Source organism: Erpetoichthys calabaricus, chromosome 1 (assembly GCF_900747795.2).
Source record: "Erpetoichthys calabaricus chromosome 1, fErpCal1.3, whole genome shotgun sequence".
NCBI lineage: Eukaryota > Metazoa > Chordata > Cladistia > Polypteriformes > Polypteridae > Erpetoichthys > Erpetoichthys calabaricus.
Genome location: NC_041394.2, coordinates 338,687,278 through 338,702,730, shown reverse-complemented (window position 1 = coordinate 338,702,730; position 15,453 = coordinate 338,687,278). Strand labels below are relative to the sequence as shown.

The window sequence follows — 15,453 nt, the reverse complement described above, 5'->3', positions numbered from 1 at the left end:
AACCTGGCGCAAGGCTCCATGGGAGATGGAGTCCTCCACAGCCTGGTTGGGGGCTTGGATGGCCACCAGGGGGAGCTGCATGGACTTTCCAGCCCAGCTGGTTGACTCGTCAGCCCCACCCGGAAGGTCAATTAGGACCAAGTAATCAAGCACCTGGAACGCTTCCGGGTGGGGTATAAAAAAGGCCAACCACCACCACTCGAGAGAGCCAGAGTTGGGAGGAAGGAGGAAGCTTGTGGTGGAGTGGTGGGAGAGAAGAAGTGTGGTTTGTTGTGATATATATTGAAGTGCTTTTGGGACTGTGTTGGGCCTGTGGGACACGGGGGAGGCGTGCCCCACGGCTGAAAAAATAATAAAGAGCGTTTTATTTAAGTACGTGCCTCTGCCTGAGTCTGTGCCGGGTCGGGCGCTATATAGCACCTTTTACAATATATATAAATAATATAATATATATATAGTGAAGCCCAGGGTCTGTACAGCCGCCTTAACCCAAATACAAACAGGCAGGACACCAATTGCCACACAGCACACAGTTTATTTACAAAGTGTCGCCTTCCACAGCACAAAAGACACTGAACACAACACAGTCTCTTTTCCGCCAGTCCTTCCACCTCCACACCTCCTGAGTCTTTGTCCTCTTCCTCCCAACTCTGGTCATTGAGTGGTGATGAGTGGCTCCTTTTATTGTGCACCTGGAAGGAGTCCAGGTGCCAAACAAGTTTTTTCCAACCTCACTTCTGGGTTTGACTGAAGCGCTGCAAATAAGGCCCTGTAAAAATCCATGTGCCCCCTGGCAGTGGCCTTGAGCCCAAGCAGGGTTGAACTTCCACGCTCACAACCCAAGGCCGCAAGCCAAGGGGGCTGCACTATTTCGGCAAGGGGGAGAAATGATCTTGCAAATACGCTCTCCCCTGGTCCTTCCATACTCAGAGCGTCCCAGATGGGTAAAGGCTCCAGCTGTCCACCACATGATATATATATATATATATATATATATATATATATATATATATATATATATATATATATATATATATATATATATAAACTGCTCAAAAAAATTAAAGGAAGACTTTGAAAACACATCAGATCTCAATGGGGAAAAAATCATGCTGGATATCTATACTAATCTGGACTGGGTAATCATTTGATAGAAATGAAAATTATCAACATACAGAGGACTGAATTTTAATTCAAAATAAATAAATGATGCAGCAGGCTGGTCCATTTTGACGATATTTAATTGCAGCAACTCACAATCATACTCAGTAGTTTGTATGGCCCTCACTTTCTTGTATGCATGCCTGACAATGTCTGGATATGCTCCTAATGAGACGACTGATGGTGTCCTGGGGTATGTCCTCCAAGATCTGGACCAGGGCATAACTGAGCTCCTGGACAGTGTGAGGTGCGACCTGGCGGCGCCGGATGGACTGAAACATAACGTCACACTTGGAGGTGTTCTATTGGATTGAAGTCAGGTCAGTGAGCATGGACGCCAGTGAATGGTATCAATTCCTTTATTCTCCAGGAGCTGCCTTCATACTCTTGCCACATGAGGCCGGGCATTGTTGTGCACCAGGAGGAACCCAGGACCCACTGCACCAGTATAGGGACTGACAGTGGGTCCAATGATTTTATCCCGATACCTAATGGCAGTAAAGGTGCCGTTGTCTAGCCTGTAGAGGTCTGTACGTCTCTCCATGGATATGCCTCTCACACCATCACACTGACCCACCATCCAACCAGTCATGCTGAATGATGTTACAGGCAGCATAACATTCTCCACGGCTTTTCCAGACCATTTCATGTCTGTCACATGTGCTCAGAGTGAACCTGCGCTCATCTGTGAAAAGCACAGGGCACCAGTGGTGTTCCTGCCAATTCTGGCATTCTATGGCAAATGGCAATCGAGCTCCATGGTGCCAGGCAGTGAGCATAGAGCCCACTAGAGGACGTCGTGGCCCTCAGGCCACCATCATGAAATCCATTTCTGATTGTTTGGTCAGAGACATTCACACCAGTGGTCAGCTGGAGGTCATTTTGTAGGGCTTTGGCAGTGCTCATTCTGTTCCTCCCTAACCAAAGGAGCACATACCAGTCAGTCCTGCTGATGGGTTAAGGACCTTCTACGAGGGGCCCTGTCCATAGAGCAACTGCCTGTCTCCTGGAATCTCCTCCATGCCCATGAGACGGTGCTGTGAGACACAGCAAACCTTCTGGCAATGGCACGTATTGATGTGACTGCCATCCTGGAAAAGTTGGACTACCTGTGCCAGCTCTTTAGGGTCCAGGTATCCCCCGCCTCATGCTACCAATAGTGACACTGACCGTAGTCAAATGCAAAACGAGTGAAAAAACAGATGATAGGGGAAAAATGTCAGTGGCCTCCACCTTTCAAACCATTCCTGTTTTGGGGGTCATCTTCTTGTTGCCCCTCTAGTGCACCTGTTGTTAATTTCATTAACGCCAAAGCAGCTGAAACTGATGAACAAGCCCCTCTGCTACTTAACTGACCGGATCAATATCAATTGACTTGATGCTATACTCTGATTAAAAACTGTTTTTTTAATATTTTATATATATATATATATATATATATATATATATATATATATATATATATATATATATATATATATATATATATACATACAGTAATCCCTCCTCCATCACGGGGGTTGCGTTCCAGAGCCACCCGCGAAATAAGAAAATCCGCGAAGTAGAAACCACATGTTTATATGGTTATTTTTATATTGTCATGCTTGGGTCACAGATTTGCGCAGAAACACAGGAGGTTGTAGAGAGACAGGAACGTTATTCAAACACTGCAAACAAACATTTGTCTCTTTTTCAAAAGTTTAAACTCTGCTCCATGACAAGACAGAGATGACAGTTCAGTCTCACAATTAAAAGAATGCAAACATATCTTCCTCTTCAAAGGAGCAAACAACTTAATAGGGCTGTTTGGCTTTTAAGTATGCGAAGCACCGCGGCACAAAGCTGTTGAAGGCGGCAGCTCACACCCCCTCCGTCAGGAGCAGAGAGAGAGAGAGAGATAAAAAAATCAATACGTGCCCTTCCTGCTTTTAAGTATGCGAAGCACCATTCAGCATGTTGTTTCAGGAAGCAGCTGCACAAAAGATAGCAACGTGAAGATAATCTTTCAGCATTTTTAGACGAGCGTCCGTATCGTCTAGGTGTGCGAACAGCCCCCCTGCTCACACCCCGCTACGTCAGCGCAAGAGAGAGAGAGAGAAAGTAAGCTGGGTAGCTTCTCAGCCATCTGCCAATAGCGTCCGTCCCTTGTATGAAATCAACTGGGCAAACCAACTGAGGAAGCATGTACCAGAAATTAAAAGACCCATTGTCCGCAGAAACCCGCGAAGCACCGAAAAATCCGCGATATATATTTAAATATGCTTACATATAAAATCCGCGATGGAGTGAAGCCGCAAAAGGCGAAGCGCGATATAGCGAGGGATTACTGTATATATATATATATATATATGTATACTGTATATATATATATATATATATATATATATATATATATATATATATATATATATATATATATAATGAAATGCTCCAATTGCAGCATCATCAACAAGACTTAATTGTATTGTGAATGAAAATGAACACAGAAGTATTTCTGTATAAGCAGGTTAGTAAAATGGGTGGATGAATAACTGCAGTTTATTTTTGTATGATAAAATTTGAGTGAAATTGCCACTATTGTTACTAAAGACGTTTATTATTTGTTCATTTTATGCGCTGAAGTCTAAGGCCAAACGATTGCACGGTTTGTCCAAACTACTGCAAGGTTCGAGTTACCATTCATTAAGGCAATGAAGAATAAACAAAGGGATAAAAGGATAAGATTCGAAAAACAATCCGTGTGAAATGTATGTGGCGCCTTCCAGGATTTTCCGTTGATTTTAGATTCCACGTGATACATTCATTTTTCATGGTGCTCGGAAACTGAAGACGCGATTTCCTAAAACCCCGCGCAGAAATTTCCTGTACTGAGCTCTAACAGGTCGTCTTTCTCTTTGTATTAAGCCACCAAGCTGTCGCTTTTCGTTAGATCACTTTTTAAAAACGAAAAGAAGCAATCATGTCTGGACGTGGCAAAGGAGGCAAGGGGCTCGGTAAAGGAGGTGCAAAACGTCACCGTAAGGTGTTGAGAGATAACATCCAAGGTATTACTAAGCCTGCTATCCGACGTCTGGCTCGTCGAGGTGGTGTAAAGCGTATATCTGGTTTGATATATGAAGAGACTCGGGGTGTGCTCAAGGTTTTCCTAGAGAATGTTATCCGGGACGCCGTCACATACACGGAGCACGCTAAGAGGAAAACCGTGACTGCCATGGACGTGGTGTATGCCTTGAAAAGACAAGGCCGTACACTATATGGCTTCGGTGGTTAAGCTGTCAATGAGATTGTTCATCTAAAAAGGCTCTTTTCAGAGCCATCCACAATTTCTTTTTGGAGAGCTTTCATTTTGTCCATGTATTAGTTCTGGCTTTGTTTTTGCCTTGATTATACAATCGCTAAACAGAGCTGTTTGTTCTTGCACTACGCTTTTCATTAATTTTGTATTTCTGAGGTTGCTATGTTAGACTAGCCAGCTCTCCAAGGTTTACTTTTGCTTCCTGCAATCGACTCATTTATACAAGTTATTTTCCTTTCCAAAATCCGGGCGTCACAAACGGCTTCTCCCCCGATTAAAACTTTGTAATCAATAACCAGGGAGAGCTGAAAACCCCCACCCACCGTGCTTTCTGGTTGTATAGGTTGCTGTATACCGATTGTGAAGTAACGTCCTACTATTTACAAGAATTTTGGGGAAGTTCATAATTAAAGCAAAATTACCAGGTTACATTTACTTTCTGGTTGGCGCAAGTTCCCCATCTCTTCGTGGGAAGTCTAGGCTGCGTTGCGGTCGCAAACTGGGCCTGTTAAAGCCTATTGAGATTACGTACCATATCTCAAAGTCGCACAAAGTCGAAAGATTCTTGCATATGAGCACCTTTCTAGCAGCAGTTAATCAGGGGAGCTTGAAGTTGCCGCGTCGTGCATTCACTGCATGGAGCACGGAGACCCGGTTAGTGGGAATGACATTGGACATCAAAACCCGATACGGTGCTACTAATAAACAAGTCACCTGTAACTCCGCTTTGGAAACCAGAAGAAATGTAACCAATGTAATCTTGTTTCACAAGTCTTGGAGAAAGGTCGGCCAAAAAAAAAGTTTATCGCACCCAGCAACTTGAACAGCCGCAGGCAGATATACATACAATAAAATGACTACAATATCAGGAGTGGAGCGCTTTCATCGATAAAATGAGTGGCTCTGAAAAGAGCCGTTGGTTTCATGCAGGACTTCTGCAGTTTATTTGGAACTGGTGTACTTGGTGACTGCCTTGGTGCCCTCGGACACGGCATGCTTAGCAAGCTCACCTGGCAGCAGCAATCTCACAGCAGTCTGGATCTCTCTTGATGAAATTGTCGAGCGCTTGTTGTAGTGTGCTAAACGAGAAGCCTCACCGGCGATGCGCTCAAAGATGTCATTCACAAATGAGTTCATGATACCCATCGCCTTAGAAGAAATACCAGTATCGGGGTGTACTTGCTTCATCACTTTGTACACGTAGATGGAGTAACTCTCCTTCCTGGACTTTCTGCGTTTCTTCCCACCCTTAGCCTGACTCTTAGAGACAGCCTTTTTCGAGCCCTTTTTGGGCGCAGGGGCAGCTTTCGGCTCAGGCATCGTTGCAGATTTCACAGAGGGAAATCAGAATATCGCAACTGTCTCGGCTTCTCCTTTTTAATAGCCAGTCATGCAAATTAGAAACGCTGCTCGTCGCCACCAACCATAAGCGAGCAGTCGTTTCCCCCCTTTTACACTCGACCGTTGCATTTGAATGGGACAAAACTCGCGCGCACAATTTTGCTTTAGGGTTCTGTTTTCAAAAGGATATTTTAAGTTATTTGTTTCTCTCCTAATAGCTTCCAGTATTGTTATCTGTTTAAATAACAGTGTCCACGCGTGTCAGATACGTGTTATCAATTCCTCAAAGGCAAGGATGGAGGAAAAAGTGGGCAATATTTTAGTAATCCGTATGAGGAAGGGATTGCAGTGATTTATTTTTGTTTAAGAATTTACCCATTCGTGTTCTTTGTAAATGAGACGATAGCTTTCTATGTATTGCTAATTCTACAATGAGTGAGAGATCATGAACATCGTTCTCAGGGGGTTACAAGATAGTATGAAGAATAAAGCCTGTGGTATATATGCCCTTCGTGCTGAAAGAATCGGTCTTTTTGCCCTGTGCAATGCTTTCAACAATATATAATAAATAAAGAGCCAAGACAGCGCAATGCAATCCAAGAAAGAGGCGTGATATTTAAAATATAAATAATATTTGGATGTATATTTCCAGTGTACAGGATAAAAGAAAAACACGTTGTACATTTGTTCGGAGCTTTATTTTTCAATTTGAAGTGTTGCGGAGGCCGAGCCTTGGATTTGCCACCACTTAGTGACGTAATGAAAACATGCAAATCAAGCAGTCGAGTTGATTCCGCACGTCGCGCCCCATGAACGCCTTTATAAAAGCGCAACAGACGCCTCTTACAGCATTCTACAGTACGTAGTTGTAGTGTTATATTGCGATGTCTGGAAGAGGGAAGACCGGTGGTAAGGCTCGTGCTAAAGCTAAAACCCGCTCTTCACGGGCCGGTTTGCAGTTCCCCGTCGGTCGTGTTCACAGGCTTCTGAGGAAAGGCAACTATGCCGAACGTGTGGGCGCTGGTGCACCCGTCTATCTGGCTGCTGTGCTCGAATATCTGACTGCTGAAATTCTTGAGTTGGCAGGTAATGCAGCCCGTGATAACAAGAAAACCAGAATTATTCCTCGTCATCTTCAGTTGGCCGTGCGTAATGACGAGGAGCTCAATAAGTTGTTGGGTGGTGTGACTATCGCTCAGGGTGGCGTGTTGCCCAACATTCAGGCTGTGCTTTTACCCAAGAAGACTGAGAAACCCGTTAAGAGCAAGTAAGCCGCTCGGGCGATTCTCTTCTACGTTCCAACGGCTCTTTTCAGAGCCATCCATCCATTCGTACAAGAGCACTTTTCTATTGAGACGTTTTCTCCTAAACGAGAGCTGCACCTTTACATGGGCTTAATATTCTAATCGTTAGTATGAAGCGTGACTGTTTCAGTTTCCAGCATGCTATTTGGTAACCAGCCTTTTTCTGGGGAAAAAAAATCCGTATGATTTCTTGACTTTTAATTTCGCTTTAGATACACCAGGAGTATGGCAGTAGCCTGGGCTGAAGTAATGCTTGTCAATATGGTGGTTTACTGCGGTCACAATAATTCGTGACTATCTTGATCTTCTCACTTGGATGTAATAAAGATGGGTTCTGCTCATGGGTTGGGGTATAGAAATAAGAGAACAAACTGAAAATTTCTCTGTAATGCTTCACATGTACAGCTTGCTTTATGTGTGGTGCTGTACAAAAGACTGGCGAATTGGCACTCTTCAATGCTTTTTTGGTATTGTGCTTTTAGTGATTTTAAAGGGTTTGTGACATTTTCTTCATTTGTACTGGTTCTGTATGTCCATTAAAGGTTATCATTTTCCATTTTTTTGGGGGTTGCCGGAGTTTTTTTTTTTTTTTTTTATTACCTACGTTTACTTTTTTTCTTTGTACATGACAGTCAAAAAGCAAACAGCACCGCAAAGGCAGAAGAAAATTAATCTGTTGCATACATGTTCACGCTCTGATATTTCATATAAACAGACTGAAAGAATTAAGGACAGGCCAAGAATAATATGTCATTTGGTAATGTTTAATTCATCTTATTTAGTAAGAGTTTTTTTTACTATTGCACGTATTTTTAACTTATCAATGCACAGAAATTACATGGTACAAACACAAAATAACACTAATTGGAAATGTATCTAATCAGGTAAAAAAAACTATGGAATACACTTGAAATTTGATTGGGACTTGTGTTTCACAAATTGACATATTCATATCGTTATATAATCTATACATTTACGAGAAAGTTGAGTGCTAGAGAACACTCCAGATTTTTTTCATAAATACTTCATATGGATGAAACTTAATCATTCGAAGAGGTCTAATACATGTGAAGATAGAGCCGCCTCAGTGGTTGGTAAATGATGATAATCGAATGTACAGTGTGACCACAGAACATTGTGCTGGTCAGGTTGGTTGGACAACTGCTATTAAATGTAGGTTTGGTCAAATAGGAGGTTTTTTCTCCACTTTGAAAAGATGTACAAAAGAAAACTCTCTCTTTTGTGTCTCCTGCAGTGAAGACAGCCACTGGGGGCGAACGGCTGCCTAAAAGTTCAGACAAGCAGTAATGGACACCTTTTGTTGTTTTGCTGAGGCAATGATTTTTCGATCATTTTTCTTCTGTTTAAAAGTTGAAGGGCTAAGTAAAAAGTCCTCTGCTCCCTTCTATCGTGGATTGCAGTCACCCTGGTCATAATCTTTGTTTCTTCAGGCTGCTCTTTGGCAAGCAGATCAGGAGAATGCAAACTGGGCCTTTCCAAGCCTAAATTTCTTGATTGTCTACAAAAACTCCGCCAATGTGATATAGAGGAGTCATATTTCAAGCAATGCAGGTGGACAGCTAATAGATAAATAGACAACAGGTCATTCCACCACCCCATTACACATGAGAATAACAAAAAAGATGGGAAGTCGTGACTTGGCTAAAGAATAAAGAGCAGTCAAAGTGAGGCATCGTAAAAGACTAAAGCTGTAAGTCTGAAGGTCTCCAGTAGCTTTTCTTCACAAAATTCTGCTGAATGAATTGTTGGCTGGAAGTATTACGATTATGTGTAATAGCAAGGATGGGCAGTATTGATCTAAATGGCCATCAGTTTTGCCTTCATTCTCACTTCTTCTACTGCCCCCAAGGCTTAATAGTATGTCCCATAATTGAGCTTTCCTTAAGAATCAGCTCATTGATTCGGTGGGCTTCTCTTGAAGTGATATTACACGGCACAGTGTAGAAAAGTGCAGTAGCGATCACAGAGTTACCTTTTCATCCATCTATCCATTTTTCTATTCCACTTATTCAGAGCAGGATCGCAGGGTAGCTGGAGCTTATTCCAGCTGTCTTCGAGCGCAAGACAAGAACAACACCTGGAAATGGGTGCCAGTCCATTGCAGGACAAAAACATATACTGTATATACACCTGCGACCTAGAGCAAATTAAGGCACGCTACTTCGCCAGACTAAATTCAGGTGTTATTGTGTAATTTAGGAATAGTTATCTGAATAACGGGATGCTAAATTTCATGCAGGGCGTGAACCTCGATCTTTTCATTGTGAGGTAGAAGTGATATCATTGTGCCACCACGCTGCCCATCGCAGAGTTTTATAATATGTACTGTACATGGTGTCACTGCTCACCCGAAAGGTACACAGTCTCCTTGGTTATAGTTCTTCTGTGTAATGAGACCAATCCAGCCTCTCACTAATGTGGAGCCCCAAGTACTCGTAGCAGTGCCCTCTTCTACGCTGTGGTGTGCTGGGGAGGCAGCATTAAGAAGAAGGATGCCTCACGCCTGGAAAAACTGGTGAGGAAGGCAGGCTCTATTGTTGGCATAGAGCTGGACGGTCTGACATCCGTAGCAGAGCAACGGGCACTCAGCAGGCTCCTATCAATTATGGAGAATCCACTACATCCATTAAACAGTGTCATCTCCAGACAGAGGAGCAGTTTCAGCGACAGACTGCTGTCACTGTCCTGCTCCACTGACAGACTGAGAAGATCATTCCTCCCCCAAACTATGCGACTCTTCAATTCCACCAGAGGGGGTAAACGTTGAACATTATTCAAGTTATTGTCTGTTTTTTACCTACATTTTTTATTACTCTTTAATTTAATATTTTTTGCTGCTGGAGTATGTGAATTTCCCCCTGGGATTAATAAAGTATCTATCTATCTATCTATCTATCAGTGCACCCTGAAAAGTGACTGGGGTCGTAGAGGCTCTTTTGTGTCTTGAAAGTCAAAAACAGTTCCTTGGTTTTGCTGATGTTAAGCTCCAAACGGTTTCCCTTACATCAGGACCGATGACACAGCATTATATTTATAATATGAGGTGCATTGGGAGAAGGGAAAAGGACACGTGGCCATTCTTTCTGGTTCTCCAGTGCTGCTTACATCCACGTTAGAGACACAATCCTTGTGTCTCACAAACTCCTGCCTGCCAGACAGAGTGAAAGAATATCTAGGACCAGGAATGCAGATTTAGAGGCAAACATCAAAGTCATACTGTACAAAGACACAGGCAAGATTCCCCACGTGTTCAAATGAAACAAATGTTATTTTCATACGGCTTTCTTTTTCACCCTTTTACTGTACTTCAGAAGAGCAATACAATGCATAGTATCATACGTTATTCAAATGACTATTCCTAAATTACACATAAACACCTGAAACTTTAGTGCACTCCACTGCTACACTGTGTTACTGAGGAGTGGTATACTTCTACACTTCTAGGAGATTAGGTCCAAATTTGGCTCTGAGCATTGACCCCAAATGGGAATGGGATCATTTGCACGATGGAATGCCACTCGACATGTCTCGAGTTCGCAGTACTGATTCCTCCACTTGTATTATTAAAGCAGAATATTTTGTGAAGGCAGTAAGCACACTTGTCAGGTCTCTTAAGACCGAGCAGAGGGCTGGTTGAGTCTACACGGTTCGCACTACTGTAATATGAGCGCGCGAGGGAGCCGCAGCTCCTCATTCAAACCTGCAGAGTTATCGGTTTGAAGTGTGTCTTGTTTGAAATGGCAGAAACCGCTCCAGCTGCTCCGGCTAAGGCGCCGAAGAAGAAGGCGACGAGTTCGAAGCCAAAGAAGGCTGGCCCTAGCGTGTCTGATTTGATCGTGAAGGCTGTATCGGCTTCAAAGGAGCGCCACGGATTGTCTTTAGCCGGCCTCAAGAAGGCTCTTGCTGCTGGTGGCTACGATGTGGAGAAGAACAACGCCCGCGTGAAACTGGCCGTAAAAAGCCTTGTTAGCAAAGGAGCTCTAGTGCAGACCAGAGGTACCGGCGCCTCCGGTTCCTTTAAGATCAATAAGAAGCAGGCAGAGGGAAAGGAGAAAGCAAGTAAGAAAAAGGCGGCCCCGAAGAAGAAGCCAGCTGCCAAGAAGCCTACCGCAGCCGCCAAGAAAGTAAAGAAGCCTGCAGCGAAGAAACCCGCAGCAGCCAAAAAGACGGCAAAGAAGCCCGCTGCAGCCAAGAAAGCCACCAAGAGTCCCAAGAAAGTGAAGCCGGCTGCAAAGCCCAAAAAGGCGACTAAGAGTCCAAAGAAAGCCAAAGCTTCCAAGCCTAAGGTGGCCAAACCCAAGTCTGTAAAGAAGGCGGCGCCGAAAAAGAAGTGAATCGTGTACGTGTCGACATTTGTTCAGAAAAACGGCTCTTTTCAGAGCCCCCATATTTTCGAGAAGGGCAAATCTCTTTTGTGGACGGTAATAAAGGCGCGTGGCCCAGGGCACACGGGCTGCATTCCATGACCTTTCCTAACCCATTTTTTGGGGTAGGGTGTTCGTGGTGCTGTCCCTCACCTTTCTAGTAGGGACTAGGGATGGGCGACACCACTGTTTTTGAAAAAGCATAGGAATGTTTTCAAATGAGTGTTTAAAATGGCTAATATTGATGCTCCAGTCTGTTTAAATTAACTTGATATCACAACATGGTATAAAGAGATCACCATAAAATTACAAAATATTAAAATTACCAGGGCTATGGGAGGGTGCCGGAGCCTATCCCAGCTGTCATATGGTACAAGGCAGGAGCGAGCAAACACACACTATGGCTAAGTTAGCTTTGCCAGTTCATCTAGCCTACGTATATTTGGACTGTGGGAGGAAACTTACACAGCCACAGGGACAACGTGCAAACTCCATGCAGGGAGGATCTGGGTAGCAAAGCACGAACATCCAAATGTAATAAAGATTATTTGTTTGCCTGTTTTACATGTACTAATCTTCACGGATGTACTTAAACTGATCCCCATAGAACACTAACATTTACAAAAAATATTCCCTATTATATTCTGCTCTGTTTTATCAAGGAAGACCCTTGTCAAATTTGTATTTAGAAAAAATAATGCTGACATTTTTACACTTTATCTTGCCTCCGCAGGTGCCAGGCAGGAAAAATCCCTGGACAGGGTGCACGCACGCACCAGGGGCCAATTTAACATCAATGCACGTCTTTGAACCGTGGAAGGAATCAGGAGCACAATACAAAATTAAGCAAAGATTATATTTTATTACTCTACATGCTGTTACTGATGCAATTAAAGTAGTTTTTCTTTCCGAAAAAATATGTGCCTGAGTAAATGTTAATACAAATATTTTGCAAGTTTAGTAGATTTTAAAGTACTTTAAGTGAAAGTTATCATCTTCAAATTAGGCATAGTGTTAAGACTACTTATTATTTATGTTTATTCCTTCGTTTAAATTAGCAGGAAAACCAAAACGGACAGAACCCGTGACAGTAAACTCCCTTCTACATTATCCTGCTAGTGGCAGAGTTACCTAAATAACGTCTTGTGCCTCTTTGAAAACTCTCCCTTATCTGGCACGGAATGCAGCGAAATCGCCGGGCTTCAGATTTGCATCGCCTTGATGTTTTACAAACGTCTTTGTATTGAACGGTTTAAATGGGTTGATTGCTTCGCCACTATAGTGCGGATTCTTCTCTCAAATGTTGCGTCGGGCGGCTGTATTGGTTTTCCATCTGCAAAAAGTAGCAGCATACAACCAAGCTCTCGGTCTGCCACCGGCGTACAGCCTGCGCTTGCGTCACAGCGCGTCTGCTCCTTGCAGTACGTGAGCGCGGAAAGCGTGTTAATGCATTCTACGCCTTTTGCACGAACCTTGCTACCGTGTCTTACAGGAAAAATAGATATTTTTGAATGGCACTCGGTGCCAAATGAGTACAGTTCGAGTATCGATCTTCCCATCGCTAGTAGGGACAACCGCAGCGATTCTCCCTACAGTTTCTTTACACGAACATTTAGTCGGTGTGTACACATTGAGTGACTCATTAAAGCGACAAATGCACACTGGTATGCCTCCGCATATTCTGGCCGCGCATATAAATTTGACATAAAGCAGTTTCTAGCTCGGCCTAACGCAGAGCTAACCTCGAGTACAGGTAGTGGGATTTTACCTCTTACAGGAGAGACTGTTGTGGCTCTGAAAAGAGCCGTTTAAACTTTTTTTTCCCCTCTCTCAACAGTTCTGTGACTTAAGCGCGTTCCCCACGGATACGGCGAGCCAACTGGATATCCTTTGGCATTATAGTCACTCTCTTTGCATGAATAGCGCACAAGTTGGTGTCTTCGAACAAGCCGACCAAGTAAGCCTCACTGGCTTCCTGCAGAGCCATGACAGCGGAGCTCTGGAAACGGAGATCGGTCTTGAAATCCTGAGCGATCTCCCTTACCAGCCTCTGGAAAGGCAACTTGCGGATAAGCAGTTCAGTGGATTTCTGGTAGCGACGAATCTCTCGCAGAGCTACAGTGCCGGGCCTGTAGCGGTGAGGCTTCTTCACCCCACCGGTGGCGGGGGCGCTTTTACGGGCCGCTTTAGTGGCGAGCTGCTTTCGGGGAGCTTTGCCGCCGGTGGATTTGCGAGCGGTTTGCTTCGTTCTTGCCATTTCACTGACTTACAAGAAACTACTGGCTGCGCACAACTAAACAAATGATACAGCAAATACGCGCGAGGCGCCTTATATTGACGTCTTACTCTTTTCTGATTGGGTAAAAGGAAACGGAGACACTGACGATTGTAGCCTCGACTTAGAGGTCGCCTTTCGATTGCTCACCCAAAGTGCTCGGCGCGCAATTTGAAATCTGTCTTTGTTTCAGTACCCTTGCCGTCTAACGCTTACTGCCTCCAACTGTTCACAGAAAGGCAGCGTGTTCAACACCATTTACTCCCCTATATTACGATTTTCTTTTTTTTTCGCTAACTCAAATCAGTATGGGCTCCCAATATTTCCGTATAGATTTTGTTGCGGGTGCAAAACAATCGAAAAGGTTTCTTAAATTGCAAGAGAAGCTGTTTCCCCTTTCCTTCTTTTGCACATGAAAAAGAGTGTTTGACATTATTTCCCCTGTAAATTTCGAGAGCATGAAGAACATATATTTATTATCATAATTTTAACTAGGGCAGCTGGAACTTATTCAAGCAGTCATCAGACTCGGGGCTGGAACAACACCTGGACAGGGCACCTGTCCATCATAAGGCAAACACGCGCACACATTAGGGAACATTTACCATCAACATCACCACTCAACTTAGTTACATATAGCAAATAAGGGATGTATCTGTCACAAGTTCAGGACTTGTAGTGTATAGATAGATAGATACTTTATTAGATACTCTATATGCTATACTGATCTCTCTCCCACTTGGACAAAGGCAGTGGTGCTGTAAGAATTATGTTTCTGGGCTTCTCTAGCACCTTCAACACCATCCAACCTCTGCTCCTTAGGGACAAGCTGAGTAGATTCATACCTGGTGGCATGGATTGTGGACTATCTCAAAGACAGACCTCAGTATGTGCGTCTCAGGGACTGCAGGTGTGAGATTGTGGTCAGCAACACAAGAGCTCCGCAGGGGACTGTACTTTCTCCGGTCCTGTTCAGCCTATATACATCGGACTTCCAATACAACTCAGAGTCCTGCCACATGCAAAAGTTCGCTGATGACACTGCTATCGTGGGCTGCATCAGGAGTGGGCAGGAGGAGGAGTATAGGAACCTAATCAAGAACTTTGTGAAATGGTGCGACTCAAACCACCTACAATGAACACCAGCAAAACCAAGGAGCTGGTGATGAGTTTTAGGAGGCCCAGGCCCCTCATGGACCTATCTATCTATCTATCTATCTATCTATCTATCTATCTATCTATCTATCTATCTATCTATCTATCTATCTATCTATCTATCAGCACCAGTACACTTCTTCTCCACTCCTCAGGCATCCTCTCACTTTCTAAAATTTCATTAAACAATCTGCTTCATAGCTGTCCTTACGTCCTCCTTGCTAATCCGTTGCACTTCCTGATTCACTATCTCCACATCATCCAAAGTTCTCTATTTCTCGTTCTCTTCATTCATCAGCCTCTCAAAGTACTCTTTCCATCTGCTCAACACACTCTCCTCGCTTTTGAGTATGTTTCCATCTTTATCCTTTATCACGAATGTAATGAATTCTGTTTCCTATCAGAGGAGGAGAAAGCCTGGAAGCACATAGTGATACACACACATAGAGCACATAGAAGATCAAATACAAAACAAAACATTTAACGTGCTACTTTAGTTATGATGAGATTGAGAGACTAGAAAATTAAATGATTTTA

The 15,453-nt window shown here is 43.6% G+C and overlaps 5 protein-coding genes across 5 annotated transcripts; 3 read left to right on the top strand and 2 right to left on the bottom strand.

Annotated features, from left to right (window-relative positions):
• Nucleotides 1–4,094: 4,094 nt before the first annotated feature.
• On the top strand, nucleotides 4,095–4,465 carry LOC114668058 (histone H4). Its single transcript, XM_028823677.2, has one exon. It carries the CDS (start codon nucleotides 4,121–4,123, stop codon nucleotides 4,430–4,432), a length of 312 nt encoding a protein of 103 aa, XP_028679510.1. The 5' UTR covers nucleotides 4,095–4,120; the 3' UTR covers nucleotides 4,433–4,465.
• An 888-nt stretch (nucleotides 4,466–5,353) lies between these two features.
• Nucleotides 5,354–5,788, bottom strand: LOC114668018 (histone H2B 5-like). The gene has a single exon (XM_028823604.2). It carries the CDS (start codon nucleotides 5,774–5,776, stop codon nucleotides 5,399–5,401), a length of 378 nt encoding a protein of 125 aa, XP_028679437.2. The 5' UTR covers nucleotides 5,777–5,788; the 3' UTR covers nucleotides 5,354–5,398.
• Nucleotides 5,789–6,644: 856 nt separating this feature from the next.
• LOC114667957 (histone H2A-like) lies at nucleotides 6,645–7,118 on the top strand. The gene has a single exon (XM_028823510.2). The coding sequence runs from the start codon at nucleotides 6,682–6,684 to the stop codon at nucleotides 7,066–7,068; it is 387 nt and encodes a 128-aa protein (XP_028679343.1). The 5' UTR covers nucleotides 6,645–6,681; the 3' UTR covers nucleotides 7,069–7,118.
• A 3,686-nt stretch (nucleotides 7,119–10,804) lies between these two features.
• LOC114667841 (histone H1-like) lies at nucleotides 10,805–11,507 on the top strand. Its single transcript, XM_028823347.2, has one exon. The coding sequence runs from the start codon at nucleotides 10,860–10,862 to the stop codon at nucleotides 11,454–11,456; it is 597 nt and encodes a 198-aa protein (XP_028679180.1). The 5' UTR covers nucleotides 10,805–10,859; the 3' UTR covers nucleotides 11,457–11,507.
• A 1,791-nt stretch (nucleotides 11,508–13,298) lies between these two features.
• LOC114667919 (histone H3) lies at nucleotides 13,299–13,806 on the bottom strand. Its single transcript, XM_028823444.2, has one exon. The coding sequence runs from the start codon at nucleotides 13,741–13,743 to the stop codon at nucleotides 13,333–13,335; it is 411 nt and encodes a 136-aa protein (XP_028679277.1). The 5' UTR covers nucleotides 13,744–13,806; the 3' UTR covers nucleotides 13,299–13,332.
• Between the last annotated feature and the right edge of the window lie 1,647 nt (nucleotides 13,807–15,453).

Coding starts and splice junctions, on each gene's coding strand:
- LOC114668058 (XM_028823677.2), top strand. CDS start 4,121: ATGTCTGGACGTGGCAAAGGAGGCAAGGGGCTCGGTAAAGGAGGTGCA.
- LOC114668018 (XM_028823604.2), bottom strand. CDS start 5,776: ATGCCTGAGCCGAAAGCTGCCCCTGCGCCCAAAAAGGGCTCGAAAAAG.
- LOC114667957 (XM_028823510.2), top strand. CDS start 6,682: ATGTCTGGAAGAGGGAAGACCGGTGGTAAGGCTCGTGCTAAAGCTAAA.
- LOC114667841 (XM_028823347.2), top strand. CDS start 10,860: ATGGCAGAAACCGCTCCAGCTGCTCCGGCTAAGGCGCCGAAGAAGAAG.
- LOC114667919 (XM_028823444.2), bottom strand. CDS start 13,743: ATGGCAAGAACGAAGCAAACCGCTCGCAAATCCACCGGCGGCAAAGCT.